This window comes from Rana temporaria, chromosome 4 (genome assembly GCF_905171775.1).
Source record: "Rana temporaria chromosome 4, aRanTem1.1, whole genome shotgun sequence".
NCBI classification, from domain to species: Eukaryota; Metazoa; Chordata; class Amphibia; order Anura; family Ranidae; genus Rana; species Rana temporaria.
Window position 1 is genome coordinate 481633978 of NC_053492.1, and position 17667 is coordinate 481651644.

General features: G+C 58.0%; 1 protein-coding gene across 1 annotated transcript in view; it reads right to left on the reverse strand.

Moving 5' to 3' along the window:
- Positions 1-16941, reverse strand: part of LCLAT1 (lysocardiolipin acyltransferase 1) — a gene marked incomplete at its 5' end in the record, with an annotated part of 58851 nt that extends 41910 nt beyond the window's left edge. The window contains one exon of the mRNA XM_040347866.1: positions 16800-16941. Coding sequence (XP_040203800.1) covers positions 16800-16941 — 142 coding nt within the window. The remainder of the gene's footprint in view (positions 1-16799) is intronic.
- Positions 16942-17667: the final 726 nt, after the last annotated feature.

Below are 17667 nucleotides of genomic sequence, written 5' to 3' on the forward strand. Positions count from 1 at the left end.
CGGAGTCAGAGATGTCCATGGTTTCATGTGGTGTTGGGTATAGACGGGTCGGAGTCAGAGATGTCCATGGTTTCATGTGGTGTTGGGTATAGAGGGGTCGGAGTCAGAGATGTCCATGGTTTCATGTGGTGTTGGGTATAGACGGGTCGGAGTCAGAGATGTCCATGGTTTCATGTGGTGTTGGGTATAGACGGGTCAGAGATGTCCATGGTTTCATGTGGTGTTGGGTATAGACGGGTCGGAGTCAGAGATGTCCATGGTTTCATGTGGTGTTGGGTATAGACGGGTCAGAGATGTCCATGGTTTCATGTGGTGTTGGGTATAGACGGGTCGGAGATGTCCATGGTTTCATGTGGTGTTGGGTATAGACGGGTCAGAGATGTCCATGGTTTCATGTGGTGTTGGGTATAGAGGGGTCGGAGTCAGAGATGTCCATGGTTTCATGTGGTGTTGGGTATAGACGGGTCGGAGTCAGAGATGTCCATGGTTTCATGTGGTGTTGGGTATAGACGGGTCGGAGTCAGAGATGTCCATGGTTTCATGTGGTGTTGGGTATAGACGGGTTGGAGTCAGAGATGTCCATGGTTTCATGTGGTGTTGGGTATAGACGGGTCGGAGTCAGAGATGTCCATGGTTTCATGTGGTGTTGGGTATAGACGGGTCAGAGATGTCCATGGTTTCATGTGGTGTTGGGTATAGACGGGTCGGAGTCAGAGATGTCCATGGTTTCATGTGGTGTTGGGTATAGACGGGTCAGAGATGTCCATGGTTTCATGTGGTGTTGGGTATAGACGGGTCGGAGATGTCCATGGTTTCATGTGGTGTTGGGTATAGACGGGTCAGAGATGTCCATGGTTTCATGTGGTGTTGGGTATAGAGGGGTCGGAGTCAGAGATGTCCATGGTTTCATGTGGTGTTGGGTATAGACGGGTCGGAGTCAGAGATGTCCATGGTTTCATGTGGTGTTGGGTATAGACGGGTCGGAGTCAGAGATGTCCATGGTTTCATGTGGTGTTGGGTATAGACGGGTCGGAGTCAGAGATGTCCATGGTTTCATGTGGTGTTGGGTATAGACGGGTCGGAGTCAGAGATGTCCATGGTTTCATGTGGTGTTGGGTATAGACGGGTCAGAGATGTCCATGGTTTCATGTGGTGTTGGGTATAGACGGGTCAGAGATGTCCATGGTTTCATGTGGTGTTGGGTATAGACGGGTCGGAGTCAGAGATGTCCATGGTTTCATGTGGTGTTGGGTATAGACGGGTCGGAGTCAGAGATGTCCATGGTTTCATGTGGTGTTGGGTATAGATGGGTTGGAGTCAGAGATGTCCATGGTTTCATGTGGTGTTGGGTATAGACGGGTCGGAGTCAGAGATGTCCATGGTTTCATGTGGTGTTGGGTATAGATGGGTCGGAGTCAGAGATGTCCATGGTTTCATGTGGTGTTGGGTATAGAGGGGTCGGAGTCAGAGATGTCCATGGTTTCATGTGGTGTTTGTAGTGGGTGGAGCCTTGTCAGCCCCTCCCACAGCTCTGCCCTCTCTCTTTGGGCAAAGTGACTGGTCTGGTCTCAACCCCCTCCTGTAGATTTCTGTAGTGGGTGGAGCCTTTGGGGCCCCTCCCACAGCTCTGCTGTATGCACAGCCTGTAAACTACTTTTACAAGGCACCATCTGGGTTTGCCAAGGCATGTGGAATGTATGTGAATGAAGATTGCTGTGCCCGGAGTTCAGCTCGGGGGATGGGCTCGGACGAGTCTCCGGATCCTCCTCACCGGGGGATGGGCTTGGATGAGTCTCCGGATCCTTCTCACTGGGGGATGGGCTCGCATGAGTCTCCGGGGGATGGGCTCGGATGAGTCTTCGGATCCTCCTCACCGGGGGATGGGCTCGGATGAGTCTCCGGAACTCCTCACCGGGGGATGGGCTCGGATGAGTCTCCGGATCCTCCTCACCGGGGGATGGGCTCGGATGAGTCTCCGGATCCTCCTCACCGGGGGATGGGCTCAGATGAGTCTCTGGATCCTCCTCACCGGGGGATGGGCTCGGATGAGTCTCCGGATCCTCCTCACCGGGGGATGGGCTCGGATGAGTCTCTGGATCCTCCTCACCGGGGGATGGGCTCGGAAGAGTCTCCGGATCCTCCTCACCGGGGGATGGGCTCGGATGAGTCTCTGGGGGATGGGCTCGGATGAGTCTTCGGGGGATGGGCTGGGATGAGTCTCCGGATCCTCCTCACCGGGGGATGGGCTCGGATGAGTCTCTGGGGGATGGGCTCGGATGAGTCTCCGGGGGGCTCGGATGAGTCTCCGGGGGATGGGCTCGGATGAGTCTCCGGATCCTCCTCACCGGGGGATAGGCTCGGAAGAGTCTCCGGATCCTCCTCACCGGGGGATGGGCTCGGATGAGTCTCCGGGGGGCTCGGATGAGTCTCCGGGGGATGGGCTCGGATGAGTCTCCGGATCCTCCTCACCGGGGGATGGGCTCGGATGAGTCTCCGGATCCTCCTCATCGGGGGATGGGCTCGGATGAGTCTCCGGATCCTCCTCATTGGGGGATGGGCTCGGAGGAGCCTCCGGATCCTCCTCACCGGGGGATGGGCTCGGATGAGTCTCCGGATCCTCCTCACCGGGGGATGGGCTCGGATGAGTCTCTGGGGGATGGGCTCGGATGAGTCTCCGGGGGATGGGCTGGGATGAGTCTCCGGATCCTCCTCACCGGGGGATGGGCTCGGATGAGTCTCTGGAGGATGGGCTCGGATGAGTCTCCGGGGGATGGGCTGGGATGAGTCTCTGGGGGATGGGCTCGGATGAGTCTCTGGGGGATGGGCTCGGATGAGTCTCCGGATCCTCCTCACCGGGGGATGGGCTCGGATGAGTCTCTGGGGGATGGGCTCGGATGAGTCTCCGGGGGATGGGCTGGGATGAGTCTCCGGGGGATGGGCTGGGATGAGTCTCTGGGGGATGGGCTCGGATGAGTCTCCGGGGGATGGGCTCGGATGAGTCTCCGGGGGATGGGCTGGGATGAGTCTCTGGGGGATGGGCTGGGATGAGTCTCTGGGGGATGGGCTCGGATGAGTCTCCGGGGGATGGGCTGGGATGAGTCTCCGGGGGATGGGCTCGGATGAGTCTCTGGGGGATGGGCTCGGATGAGTCTCCGGGGGATGGGCTGGGATGAGTCTCCCGGGGATGGGCTGGGATGAGTCTCCGGGGGATGGGCTGGGATGAGTCTCTGGGGGATGGGCTCGGATGAGTCTCCGGGGGATGGGCTCGGATGAGTCTCCGGGGGATGGGCTCGGATGAGTCTCTGGGGGATGGGCTCGGATGAGTCTCCGGGGGATGGGCTGGGATGAGTCTCTGGGGGATGGGCTCGGATGAGTCTCTGGGGGATGGGCTCGGATGAGTCTCCGGGGGATGGGCTGGGATGAGTCTCTGGGGGATGGGCTCGGATGAGTCTCCGGATCCTCCTCATTGGGGGATGGGCTCGGATGAGTCTCCGGATCCTCCTCACCGGGGGATGGGCTCGGATGAGTCTCCGGATCCTCCTCATTGGGGGATGGGCTCGGATGAGTCTCCGGATCCTCCTCACCGGGGGATGGGCTCGGATGAGTCTCCGGGGGGCTCGGATGAGTCTCCGGGGGATGGGCTCGGATGAGTCTCCGGATCCTCCTCACCGGGGGATGGGCTCGGATGAGTCTCCGGATCCTCCTCATCGGGGGATGGGCTCGGATGAGTCTCCGGATCCTCCTCATTGGGGGATGGGCTCGGAGGAGTCTCCGGATCCTCCTCACCGGGGGATGGGCTCGGATGAGTCTCTGGGGGATGGGCTCGGATGAGTCTCCGGGGGATGGGCTGGGATGAGTCTCCGGATCCTCCTCACCGGGGGATGGACTCGGATGAGTCTCTGGAGGATGGGCTCGGATGAGTCTCCGGGGGATGGGCTGGGATGAGTCTCCGGATCCTCCTCACCGGGGGATGGGCTCGGATGAGTCTCTGGAGGATGGGCTCGGATGAGTCTCCGGGGGATGGGCTCGGATGAGTCTCTGGGGGATGGGCTCGGATGAGTCTCTGGGGGATGGGCTGGGATGAGTCTCCGGATCCTCCTCACCGGGGGATGGGCTCGGATGAGTCTCTGGGGGATGGGCTGGGATGAGTCTCTGGGGGATGGGCTCGGATGAGTCTCCGGGGGGATGGGCTCGGATGAGTCTCGGGAACTCCTCATCGGGGGATGGGCTCAGATGAGTCTCTGGGGGATGGGCTGGGATGAGTCTCCGGGGGATGGGCTGGGATGAGTCTCTGGGGGATGGGCTTGGATGAGTCTCTGGGGGATGGGCTCGGATGAGTCTCCGGGGGATGGGCTGGGATGAGTCTCTGGGGGATGGGCTGGGATGAGTCACCGGGGGATGGGCTCGGATGAGTCTCCGGATCCTCCTCACCGGGGGATGGGCTCGGATGAGTCTCCGGATCTCACAGTGGAATTCTCTGCTTTTTATTCCGCAGACTCGGAAAGTGAATGTGATTGGCCGGCTATATCCGGCGTCCTATTTTTAGAGTAAATTGATGTTCTCTGGCCGCTCTCCCCCAGGACCTGAGACTGCCAACAACCGAAACACATTCACACGAGAGCCCCCGGGGGGGCAGAGATTATGCTGAGCCATGTGAACACGATCCGGGGGGGGGGGGGCAGAGATCGGAGACTCGTTTCTGGTGGTTCTTGGAAGACGCAGAGAGGCAGAAGTATTGATGAGTCTCCCGCGTCTCGGAGCCCCCGGGGGCATCAAGACGCGTCCCGTCCTCCGGCTGAGATGGAAATTTACGGCTCATTAATGTGACCTTCTGGCTCCGAGTATTCCCGAGAAACGACAAGATTGTGTGGAGGTCACGGAGAACGACGCGTTTCAGACTTCAGGTGGAGAACAGAGGGCTCAGGTCTCCAAACTGCAGCCCAGGGGCCAGATGTGGCCCTTTGCCAACTTGTATCCGGCCCCAACGCCACCAGCACATCCACTGATACCAACAATGGGGCATAACCCCCATCCCCCCACACACATTGACCCCAAAGATGGGACACAATTCCTCCCAATGACACCGATAAGGGCATAACCCCCCTCCCCCCACACACATTGACCCCAACGATGGGACACAATTCCTCCCAATGACACCAACAATGGGGCATAACCCCCCCATCCCCCACACACATTGACCCCAACGATGGGACACAATTCCTCCCAATGACACCGATAGGGCATTGTTTTTTTTCCCCACAAATGTTTGGACCTTTTCTACTCCCAATGGTTACAGTCCGGCCCCCCAAAAGTCTGAAGGACAATAAACTGGCCCTTTGTTTCTCCTCGAATTATACCAACGATCATTCCCTCTACTACCAAATGTGGAGATTTTACCCCCCACTGATGGCGGGAAAATTTCCACTCCTGCTGGCCGCAGTCCGGCCCCCTAAAACCTGAAGGACAATAAAGTGGCCCTTTGGTCAGAGAGTTTGGAGACCCTTTATGTAGATGGTGGAAGGTTCTATGTCTGGGATCTCATATATCGGGGAGCCATTGTTCCCGAGACCCCAGAGGACACTGGCAGAACATTCATAGATCCCGGGTTATAGGCCCAGACTTTCACCTCCCCCTATAACCCCCCCTCCCCCCACCTCCCCCTATAACCTCCCCTCCCCCCACCTCCCCCTATAACCTCCCCTCCCCCCACTCTCTGAGTTCTCAGTTTTGTGGCAAGCAATACAAAGTAACAAGGAGAGAGATTAGGGAGGACTGTACCCCAAAATTCATCCGATCCTCCCTGTACAGGACAAGGGCCACTTCTTCATACACCACAGGACGTCCCCGAGAAATGAATAGAGGGGCGGCCAACTTCTTCACACACCACGGGACGTCCCCGAGCAATGAATAGAGGGGTGGCCAACTTCTTCACACACCACGGGACGTCCCCGAGCAATGAATAGAGGGGCGGCCACTTCTCCATGCACCACGGGACGTCCCCGAGCAATGAATAGAGGGGTGGCCAACTTCTTCACACACCACGGGACGTCCCCGAGCAATGAATAGAGGGGCGGCCACTTCTCCATACACCACGGGACGTCCCCGAGCAATGAATAGAGGGGCGGCCAACTTCTTCACACACCACGGGACGTCCCCGAGCAATGAATAGAGGGGCGGCCAACTTCTTCATACACCACGGGACGTCCCCGAGCAATGAATAGAGGGGCGGCCAACTTCTTCACATACCACGGGACGTCCCCGAGCAATGAATAGAGGGGCGGTCAACTTCTTCATACACCACGGGACGTCCCCGAGCAATGAATAGAGGGGCGACCAACTTCTTCACACACCACGGGACGTCCCCGAGCAATGAATAGAGGGGCGGCCAACTTCTTCATACACCACGGGACGTCCCCGAGCAATGAATAGAGGGGCGGCCAACTTCTCCACACACCATGGGACGTCCCCGAGCAATGAATAGAGGGGCGGCCAACTTCTTCACACACCACGGGACGTCCCCGAGCAATGAATAGAGGGGCGACCAACTTCTTCACACACCACGGGACGTCCCCGAGCAATGAATAGAGGGGCGGCCAACTTCTTCATACACCACGGGACGTCCCCGAGCAATGAATAGAGGGGCGGCCAACTTCTTCACACACCACGGGACGTCCCCGAGCAATGAATAGAGGGGCGGCCAACTTCTTCACACACCACGGGACGTCCCCGAGCAATGAATAGAGGGGCGACCAACTTCTCCATACACCACGGGACGTCCCCGAGCAATGAATAGAGGGGCGGCCAACTTCTTCATACACCACGGGACGTCCCCGAGCAATGAATAGAGGGGCGGCCAACTTCTTCACACACCATGGGACGTCCCCGAGCAATGAATAGAGGGGCGGCCAACTTCTTCACACACCACGGGACGTCCCCGAGCAATGAATAGAGGGGCGGCCAACTTCTTCACACACCACGGGACGTCCCCGAGCAATGAATAGAGGGGCGGCCAACTTCTTCACACACCACGGGACGTCCCCGAGCAATGAAGAGAGGGGCGGACAACTTCTCCATACACCACGGGACGTCCCCGAGCAATGAATAGAGGAGCGGCCAACTTCTTCACACACCACGGGACGTCCCCGAGCAATGAATAGAGGGGCGGCCAACTTCTTCACACACCACGGGACGTCCCCGAGCAATGAATAGAGGGGCGGCCAACTTCTCCATACACCACGGGACGTCCCCGAGCAATGAATAGAGGGGCGGCCAACTTCTCCATACACCACGGGACGTCCCCGAGCAATGAATAGAGGGGCGGCCAACTTCTCCATACACCACGGGACGTCCCCGAGCAATGAATAGAGGGGCGGCCAACTTCTTCATACACCACGGGACGTCCCCGAGCAATGAATAGAGGGGCGGCCACTTCTTCACACACCACGGGACGTCCCCGAGCAACGAAGAGAGGGGCGGCCAACTTCTTCACACACCACGGGACGTCCCCGAGCAATGAATAGAGGGGCGGCCAACTTCTTCACACACCACGGGACGTCCCCGAGCAATGAATAGAGGGGCGGCCAACTTCTTCACACACCACGGGACGTCCCCGAGCAATGAATAGAGGGGCGGCCAACTTCTTCACACACCACGGGACGTCCCCGAGCAATGAATAGAGGGGCGGCCAACTTCTTCACACACCACGGGACGTCCCCGAGCAATGAATAGAGGGGCGGACAACTTCTTCATACACCACGGGACGTCCCCGAGCAATGAATAGAGGGGCGGCCAACTTCTTCACACACCACGGGACGTCCCCGAGCAATGAATAGAGGGGCGGCCACTTCTTCACACACCACGGGACGTCCCCGAGCAACGAAGAGAGGGGCGGCCAACTTCTTCACACACCACGGGACATCCCCGAGCAATGAATAGAGGGGCGGCCAACTTCTCCATACACCACGGGACGTCCCCGAGCAATGAATAGAGGGGCGGCCAACTTCTCCACACACCACGGGACGTCCCCGAGCAATGAATAGAGGGGCGGCCAACTTCTTCACACACCACGGGACATCCCCGAGCAATGAATAGAGGAGCGGCCAACTTCTTCACACACCACGGGACGTCCCCGAGCAATGAATAGAGGAGCGGCCAACTTCTTCACACACCACGGGACGTCCCCGAGCAATGAATAGAGGGGCGGCCAACTTCTTCATACACCACGGGACGTCCCCGAGCAACGAATAGAGGGGCGGCCAACTTCTTCACACACCACGGGACGTCCCCGAGCAATGAATAGAGGGGCGGCCAACTTCTTCACACACCACGGGACGTCCCCGAGCAATGAAGAGAGGGGCAGACAACTTCTCCATACACCACGGGACGTCCCCGAGCAATGAATAGAGGGGCGGCCAACTTCTTCACACACCACGGGACGTCCCCGAGCAATGAATAGAGGGGCGACCAACTTCTTCACACACCACGGGACGTCCCCCGAGCAATGAATAGAGGGGCGGCCAACTTCTTCACACACCATGGGACGTCCCCGAGCAATGAATAGAGGGGCGGCCAACTTCTTCACACACCACGGGACGTCCCCGAGCAATGAATAGAGGGGCGGCCAACTTCTTCACACACCACGGGACGTCCCCGAGCAATGAATAGAGGGGCGGCCAACTTCTTCACACACCACGGGACGTCCCCGAGCAATGAATAGAGGGGCGGCCAACTTCTTCACACACCACGGGACGTCCCCGAGCAATGAATAGAGGGGCGGCCAACTTCTTCATACACCACGGGACGTCCCCGAGCAATGAATAGAGGGGCGGCCAACTTCTTCACACACCACGGGACGTCCCCCGAGCAATGAATAGAGGGGCGGCCAACTTCTTCACACACCACGGGACGTCCCCGAGCAACGAAGAGAGGGGCGGCCAACTTCTTCACACACCACGGGACATCCCCGAGCAATGAATAGAGGGGCGGCCAACTTCTCCATACACCATGGGACGTCCCCGAGCAATGAATAGAGGGGCGGCCAACTTCTTCACACACCACGGGACGTCCCCGAGCAATGAATAGAGGGGCGGCCAACTTCTTCATACACCACGGGACGTCCCCGAGCAATGAATAGAGGGGCGGCCAACTTCTTCATACACCACAGGATGTCCCCGAGCAATGAATAGAGGGGCGGCCAACTTCTTCACACACCACGGGACGTCCCCGAGCAATGAATAGAGGGGCGGCCAACTTCTTCATACACCACGGGACGTCCCCGAGCAATGAATAGAGGGGCGGCCAACTTCTCCATACACCACGGGACGTCCCCGAGCAATGAATAGAGGGGCGGCCAACTTCTTCACACACCACGGGACGTCCCCGAGCAATGAATAGAGGGGCGGCCAACTTCTTCACACACCACGGGACGTCCCCGAGCAATGAATAGGGGGGCGGCCAACTTCTTCATACACCACGGGACGTCCCCGAGCAATGAATAGTGGGGCGGCCAACTTCTTCACACACCACGGGACGTCCCTGAGCATTGAATAGAGGGGCGGCCAAATTCTTCACACACCACGGGACGTCCCCGAGCAATGAATAGAGGGGCGGCCAACTTCTTCACACACCACGGGACGTCCCCGAGCAATGAATAGAGGGGCGGCCAACTTCTCCATACACCACGGGACGTCCCCGAGCAATGAATAGAGGGGCGGCCAACTTCTTCATACACCACGGGACGTCCCCGAGCAATGAATAGAGGGGCGGCCAACTTCTTCACACACCACGGGACGTCCCCGAGCAATGAATAGAGGGGCGGCCAACTTCTTCACACACCACGGGACGTCCCCGAGCAATGAATAGAGGGGCGGCCAACTTCTTCACACACCACGGGACGTCCCCGAGCAATGAAGAGAGGGGCGGCCAACTTCTTCACACACCACGGGACGTCCCCGAGCAATGAATAGAGGGGCGACCAACTTCTTCACACACCACGGGACGTCCCCGAGCAATGAATAGAGGGGCAGCCAACTTCTTCATACACCACGGGACGTCCCCGAGCAATGAATAGAGGGGCAGCCAACTTCTTCATACACCACGGGACGTCCCCGAGCAATGAATAGAGGGGCGGCCACTTCTTCACACACCACGGGACGTCCCCGAGCAATGAATAGAGGGGCAGCCAACTTCTTCATACACCACGGGACGTCCCCGAGCAATGAATAGAGGGGCGGCCAACTTCTTCATACACCACGGGACGTCCCCGAGCAATGAATAGAGGGGCGGCCAACTTCTTCATACACCACAGGACGTCCCCGAGCAATGAATAGAGGGGCGGCCAACTTCTTCATACACCACGGGACGTCCCCGAGCAATGAATAGAGGGGCGGCCAACTTCTTCATACACCACGGGACGTCCCCGAGCAATGAATAGAGGGGCAGCCAACTTCTTCACACACCACGGGACGTCCCCGAGCAATGAATAGAGGGGCGGCCAACTTCTTCACACACCACGGGACGTCCCCGAGCAATGAATAGAGGGGCGGCCAACTTCTTCACACACCACGGGACGTCCCCGAGCAATGAAGAGAGGGGCGGCCAACTTCTTCACACACCACGGGACGTCCCCGAGCAATGAATAGAGGGGCGGCCAACTTCTCCACACACCACGGGACGTCCCCGAGCAATGAATAGAGGGGCGGCCAACTTCTTCATACACCACGGGACGTCCCCGAGCAATGAATAGAGGGGCGGCCAACTTCTTCACACACCACGGGACGTCCCCGAGCAATGAATAGAGGGGCGGCCAACGTCTTCACACACCACGGGACGTCCCCGAGCAATGAATAGAGGGGCGGCCAACTTCTTCACACACCACGGGACATCCCCGAGCAATGAATAGAGGGGCGGCCAACTTCTTCATACACCACAGGACGTCCCCGAGCAATGAATAGAGGGGCGGCCAACTTCTTCACACACCACGGGACGTCCCCGAGCAATGAATAGAGGGGCAGCCAACTTCTTCATACACCACGGGACGTCCCCGAGCAATGAATAGAGGGGCAGCCAACTTCTTCACACACCACTGGACGTCCCCGAGCAATGAAGAGAGGGGCGGCCACTTCTTCACACACCACGGGACGTCCCCGAGCAATGAATAGAGGGGCGGCCAACTTCTTCACACACCACGGGACGTCCCCGAGCAATGAAGAGAGGGGCAGCCAACTTCTTCACACACCACGGGACGTCCCCGAGCAATGAAGAGAGGGGCGGCCAACTTCTTCATACACCACGGGACGTCCCCGAGCAATGAATAGAGGGGCGGCCAACTTCTTCACACACCACGGGACGTCCCCGAGCAATGAATAGAGGGGCGGCCAACTTCTTCATACACCACGGGACGTCCCCGAGCAATGAATAGAGGGGCGGCCACTTCTTCACACACCACGGGACGTCCCCGAGCAATGAATAGAGGGGCGGCCAACTTCTCCATACACCACGGGACGTCCCCGAGCAATGAATAGAGGGGCGGACAACTTCTTCACACACCACGGGACGTCCCCGAGCAATGAATAGAGGGGCGGCCAACTTCTTCATACACCACGGGACGTCCCCGAGCAATGAATAGAGGGGCGGCCAACTTCTTCATACACCACGGGACGTCCCCGAGCAATGAATAGAGGGGCAGCCAACTTCTTCATACACCACGGGACGTCCCCGAGCAATGAATAGAGGGGCGGCCAACTTCTTCATACACCACGGGACGTCCCCGAGCAATGAATAGAGGGGCGACCAACTTCTTCATACACCACGGGACGTCCCCGAGCAATGAATAGAGGGGGGGCCAACTTCTTCATACACCACGGGACGTCCCCGAGCAATGAATAGAGGGGCGACCAACTTCTTCATACACCACGGGACGTCCCCGAGCAATGAATAGAGGGGCGGCCAACTTCTTCATACACCACGGGACGTCCCCGAGCAATGAAGAGAGGGGCGGCCAACTTCTCCATACACCACGGGACGTCCCCGAGCAATGAATAGAGGGGCAGCCAACTTCTTCACACACCACTGGACGTCCCCGAGCAATGAAGAGAGGGGCGGCCAACTTCTTCACACACCACGGGACGTCCCCGAGCAATGAAGAGAGGGGCAGCCAACTTCTTCACACACCACTGGACGTCCCCGAGCAATGAAGAGAGGGGCGGCCAACTTCTTCATACACCACGGGACGTCCCCGAGCAATGAATAGAGGGGCGGCCAACTTCTTCATACACCACAGGACGTCCCCGAGCAATGAATAGAGGGGCGGCCAACTTCTTCACACACCACGGGACGTCCCCGAGCAATGAATAGAGGGGCGGCCAACTTCTTCATACACCACAGGACGTCCCCGAGCAATGAATAGAGGGGCGGCCAACTTCTCCACACACCACGGGACGTCCCCGAGCAATGAATAGAGGGGCGGCCAACTTCTTCACACACCACGGGACGTCCCCGAGCAATGAAGAGAGGGGCGGCCAACTTCTTCATACACCACGGGACGTCCCCGAGCAATGAATAGAGGGGCGGCCAACTTCTTCACACACCACGGGACGTCCCCGAGCAATGAATAGAGGGGCGGCCAACTTCTTCATACACCACGGGACGTCCCCGAGCAATGAATAGAGGGGCGGCCAACTTCTTCACACACCATGGGACGTCCCCGAGCAATGAATAGAGGGGCGGCCAACTTCTTCACACACCACGGGACGTCCCCGAGCAATGAATAGAGGGGCGGCCAACTTCTTCACACACCACGGGACGTCCCCGAGCAATGAATAGAGGGGCGGCCAACTTCTTCACACACCACGGGACGTCCCCGAGCAATGAATAGAGGGGCGGCCAACTTCTTCACACACCACGGGACGTCCCCGAGCAATGAATAGAGGGGCGGCCAACTTCTTCATACACCACAGGACGTCCCCGAGCAATGAATAGAGGGGCGGCCAACTTCTTCACACACCACGGGACGTCCCCGAGCAATGAATAGAGGGGCGGCCAACTTCTTCATACACCACGGGACGTCCCCGAGCAATGAATAGAGGGGCGGCCAACTTCTTCACACACCACAGGACGTCCCCGAGCAATGAATAGAGGGGCGGCCAACTTCTCCACACACCACGGGACGTCCCCGAGCAATGAATAGAGGGGCGGCCAACTTCTTCATACACCACAGGACGTCCCCGAGCAATGAATAGAGGGGCGGCCAACTTCTTCATACACCACGGGACGTCCCCGAGCAATGAATAGAGGGGCGGCCAACTTCTTCACACACCACGGGACGTCCCCGAGCAATGAAGAGAGGGGCGGCCAACTTCTTCATACACCACGGGACGTCCCCGAGCAATGAATAGAGGGGCGGCCAACTTCTTCACACACCACGGGACGTCCCCGAGCAATGAATAGAGGGGCGGCCAACTTCTTCACACACCACGGGACGTCCCCGAGCAATGAATAGAGGGGCGGCCAACTTCTTCATACACCACAGGACGTCCCCGAGCAATGAATAGAGGGGCGGCCAACTTCTTCACACACCACAGGACGTCCCCGAGCAATGAATAGAGGGGCGGCCAACTTCTTCACACACCACGGGACGTCCCCGAGCAATGAATAGAGGGGCGGCCAACTTCTTCACACACCACGGGACGTCCCTGAGCAATGAATAGAGGGGCGGCCAACTTCTTCATACACCACGGGACGTCCCCGAGCAACGAATAGAGGGGCGGCCAACTTCTTCACACACCACGGGACGTCCCCGAGCAATGAATAGAGGGGCGGCCAACTTCTTCATACACCACGGGACGTCCCCGAGCAATGAATAGAGGGGCGGCCAACTTCTCCATACACCACGGGACGTCCCCGAGCAATGAATAGAGGGGCGGCCAACTTCTTCACACACCACGGGACGTCCCCGAGCAATGAATAGAGGGGCGGCCAACTTCTTCATACACCACGGGACGTCCCCGAGCAATGAATAGAGGGGCGACCAACTTCTTCACACACCACGGGACGTCCCTGAGCAATGAATAGAGGGGCGGCCAACTTCTTCACACACCACGGGACGTCCCCGAGCAATGAAGAGAGGGGCGGCCAACTTCTTCATACACCACGGGACGTCCCCGAGCAATGAATAGAGGGGCGGCCAACTTCTTCACACACCACGGGACGTCCCCGAGCAATGAATAGAGGGGCGGCCAACTTCTTCATACACCACGGGACGTCCCCGAGCAATGAATAGAGGGGCGGCCAACTTCTTCACACACCACGGGACGTCCCCGAGCAATGAATAGAGGGGCGGCCAACTTCTTCACACACCACGGGACGTCCCCGAGCAATGAATAGAGGGGCGGCCAACTTCTTCACACACCACGGGACGTCCCCGAGCAATGAATAGAGGGGCGGCCAACTTCTTCACACACCACGGGACGTCCCCGAGCAATGAATAGAGGGGCGGCCAACTTCTTCACACACCACGGGACGTCCCCGAGCAATGAATAGAGGGGCGGCCAACTTCTTCATACACCACAGGACGTCCCCGAGCAATGAATAGAGGGGCGGCCAACTTCTTCACACACCACAGGACGTCCCCGAGCAATGAATAGAGGGGCGGCCAACTTCTTCATACACCACGGGACGTCCCCGAGCAATGAATAGAGGGGCGGCCAACTTCTTCACACACCACGGGACGTCCCCGAGCAATGAAGAGAGGGGCGGCCAACTTCTTCATACACCACGGGACGTCCCCGAGCAATGAATAGAGGGGCGGCCAACTTCTTCACACACCACGGGACGTCCCCGAGCAATGAATAGAGGGGCGGCCAACTTCTTCACACACCACGGGACGTCCCCGAGCAATGAATAGAGGGGCGGCCAACTTCTTCACACACCACGGGACGTCCCTGAGCAATGAATAGAGGGGCGGCCAACTTCTTCATACACCACGGGACGTCCCCGAGCAACGAATAGAGGGGCGGCCAACTTCTTCACACACCACGGGACGTCCCCGAGCAATGAATAGAGGGGCGGCCAACTTCTTCATACACCACGGGACGTCCCCGAGCAATGAATAGAGGGGCGGCCAACTTCTTCATACACCACAGGACGTCCCCGAGCAATGAATAGAGGGGCGGCCAACTTCTTCACACACCACGGGACGTCCCCGAGCAATGAATAGAGGGGCGGCCAACTTCTTCATACACCACAGGACGTCCCCGAGCAATGAATAGAGGGGCGGCCAACTTCTCCACACACCACGGGACGTCCCCGAGCAATGAATAGAGGGGCGGCCAACTTCTTCACACACCACGGGACGTCCCCGAGCAATGAAGAGAGGGGCGGCCAACTTCTTCATACACCACGGGACGTCCCCGAGCAATGAATAGAGGGGCGGCCAACTTCTTCACACACCACGGGACGTCCCCGAGCAATGAATAGAGGGGCGGCCAACTTCTTCATACACCACGGGACGTCCCCGAGCAATGAATAGAGGGGCGGCCAACTTCTTCACACACCATGGGACGTCCCCGAGCAATGAATAGAGGGGCGGCCAACTTCTTCACACACCACGGGACGTCCCCGAGCAATGAATAGAGGGGCGGCCAACTTCTTCACACACCACGGGACGTCCCCGAGCAATGAATAGAGGGGCGGCCAACTTCTTCACACACCACGGGACGTCCCCGAGCAATGAATAGAGGGGCGGCCAACTTCTTCACACACCACGGGACGTCCCCGAGCAATGAATAGAGGGGCGGCCAACTTCTTCATACACCACAGGACGTCCCCGAGCAATGAATAGAGGGGCGGCCAACTTCTTCACACACCACGGGACGTCCCGAGCAATGAATAGAGGGGCGGCCAACTTCTTCATACACCACGGGACGTCCCCGAGCAATGAATAGAGGGGCGGCCAACTTCTTCACACACCACGGGACGTCCCCGAGCAATGAATAGAGGGGCGGCCAACTTCTTCACACACCACAGGACGTCCCCGAGCAATGAATAGAGGGGCGGCCAACTTCTCCACACACCATGGGACGTCCCCGAGCAATGAATAGAGGGGCGGCCAACTTCTTCATACACCACAGGACGTCCCCGAGCAATGAATAGAGGGGCGGCCAACTTCTTCATACACCACGGGACGTCCCCGAGCAATGAATAGAGGGGCGGCCAACTTCTTCACACACCACGGGACGTCCCCGAGCAATGAAGAGAGGGGCGGCCAACTTCTTCATACACCACGGGACGTCTCCGAGCAATGAATAGAGGGGCGGCCAACTTCTTCATACACCACAGGACGTCCCCGAGCAATGAATAGAGGGGTGGCCAACAGCCAGGCAACAAAACTACGCCAACAGGCCCAATAATAAGAACAGGGAAAATAACCGGGTATGGAATATTGGATTGTACACATTATAATGGGGGGTGGAATATTGGATTGTACACATTATAATGGGGGGGGGGTATGGAATATTGGATTGTACACATTATAATGGTGGGGGGGTATGGAATATTGGATTGTACACATTATAATGGGGGGGGTGGAATATTGGATTGTACACATTATAATGGTGGGGGGGTATGGAATATTGGATTGTACACACTACTATGGGGGGGGGGGGATATTGGATTGTACACACTACTATGGGGGGGGGGATATTGGATTGTACACATTATAATGGGGGGGGGGGGTGGAATATTGGATTGTACACATTATAATGGGGGGGGGGGGGGTACAGACTTTGGAGAGCGATCGGTACCTTCCCTCAGACGATCCACGATGAAGGTGAAGCCGGTGGTGCGGGGGTGGAGGACGTACTCGTACTTCTCTAGGGAGTTCTTCTCGGCGAACTCGTGGCTCCGGGATTTGGTGTTTTCTGAAGGGAAGAAAACGGCAAATGGTTATTTCTCGCCTCCTTTACCGTCTCATTGGTTACAATATATAAAAATGATATTTAGTATTTTGTTAATCTGCATTTTTAATAATAATGGTGATCCTGCAATGAAGAGGGGGAGATAGAAGGGGAGAGGGAAGAGGCGCCATAGACATGACCACTCACATTTTGGTGGTAGATATCCCGGGGGAAGGGAGGGAGCGCTCGTTGTCTTCATTGAGCTCGATGAAGAAGTGCGGCAGCCGCGTTATACGCCGCCTGTACACTCGGAAACGCGTCGCAGTTCCAGTGACGTCATCATCCCTCGCCTGCCCCACCAACTGCACTCCTAGCCTCGTTCTGAAGTCCCTTCTTCCACCGGCGGTGTGACACTTCCAGCTATACAGCAGGACCAGGAATCGATGGACGGATCGGATGACCTCCCTTCACCGGGATATCTACACGCTCGTTTCTACCACTACAATGTGAGTGGTCATGTCTACTGCGATTTATACTATTACACTCCCTTGTGTTTTTTTCTGTTCCCCTCTGATGGCAGCCCTGAGAGGGTAACCCCTCCCCCCCATCTTTACTGCACCCTCCCTTCCCGGCCCTGAGAGGGTAACCCCCCCCATCTTTACTGCACCATCCCTTCCCGGCCCTGAGAGGGGAACCCCCCCCCATCTTTACTGCACCCTCCCTTCCCGGCCCTGAGAGGGGAACCCCCCCCCCATCTTTACTGCACCTCCCTTCC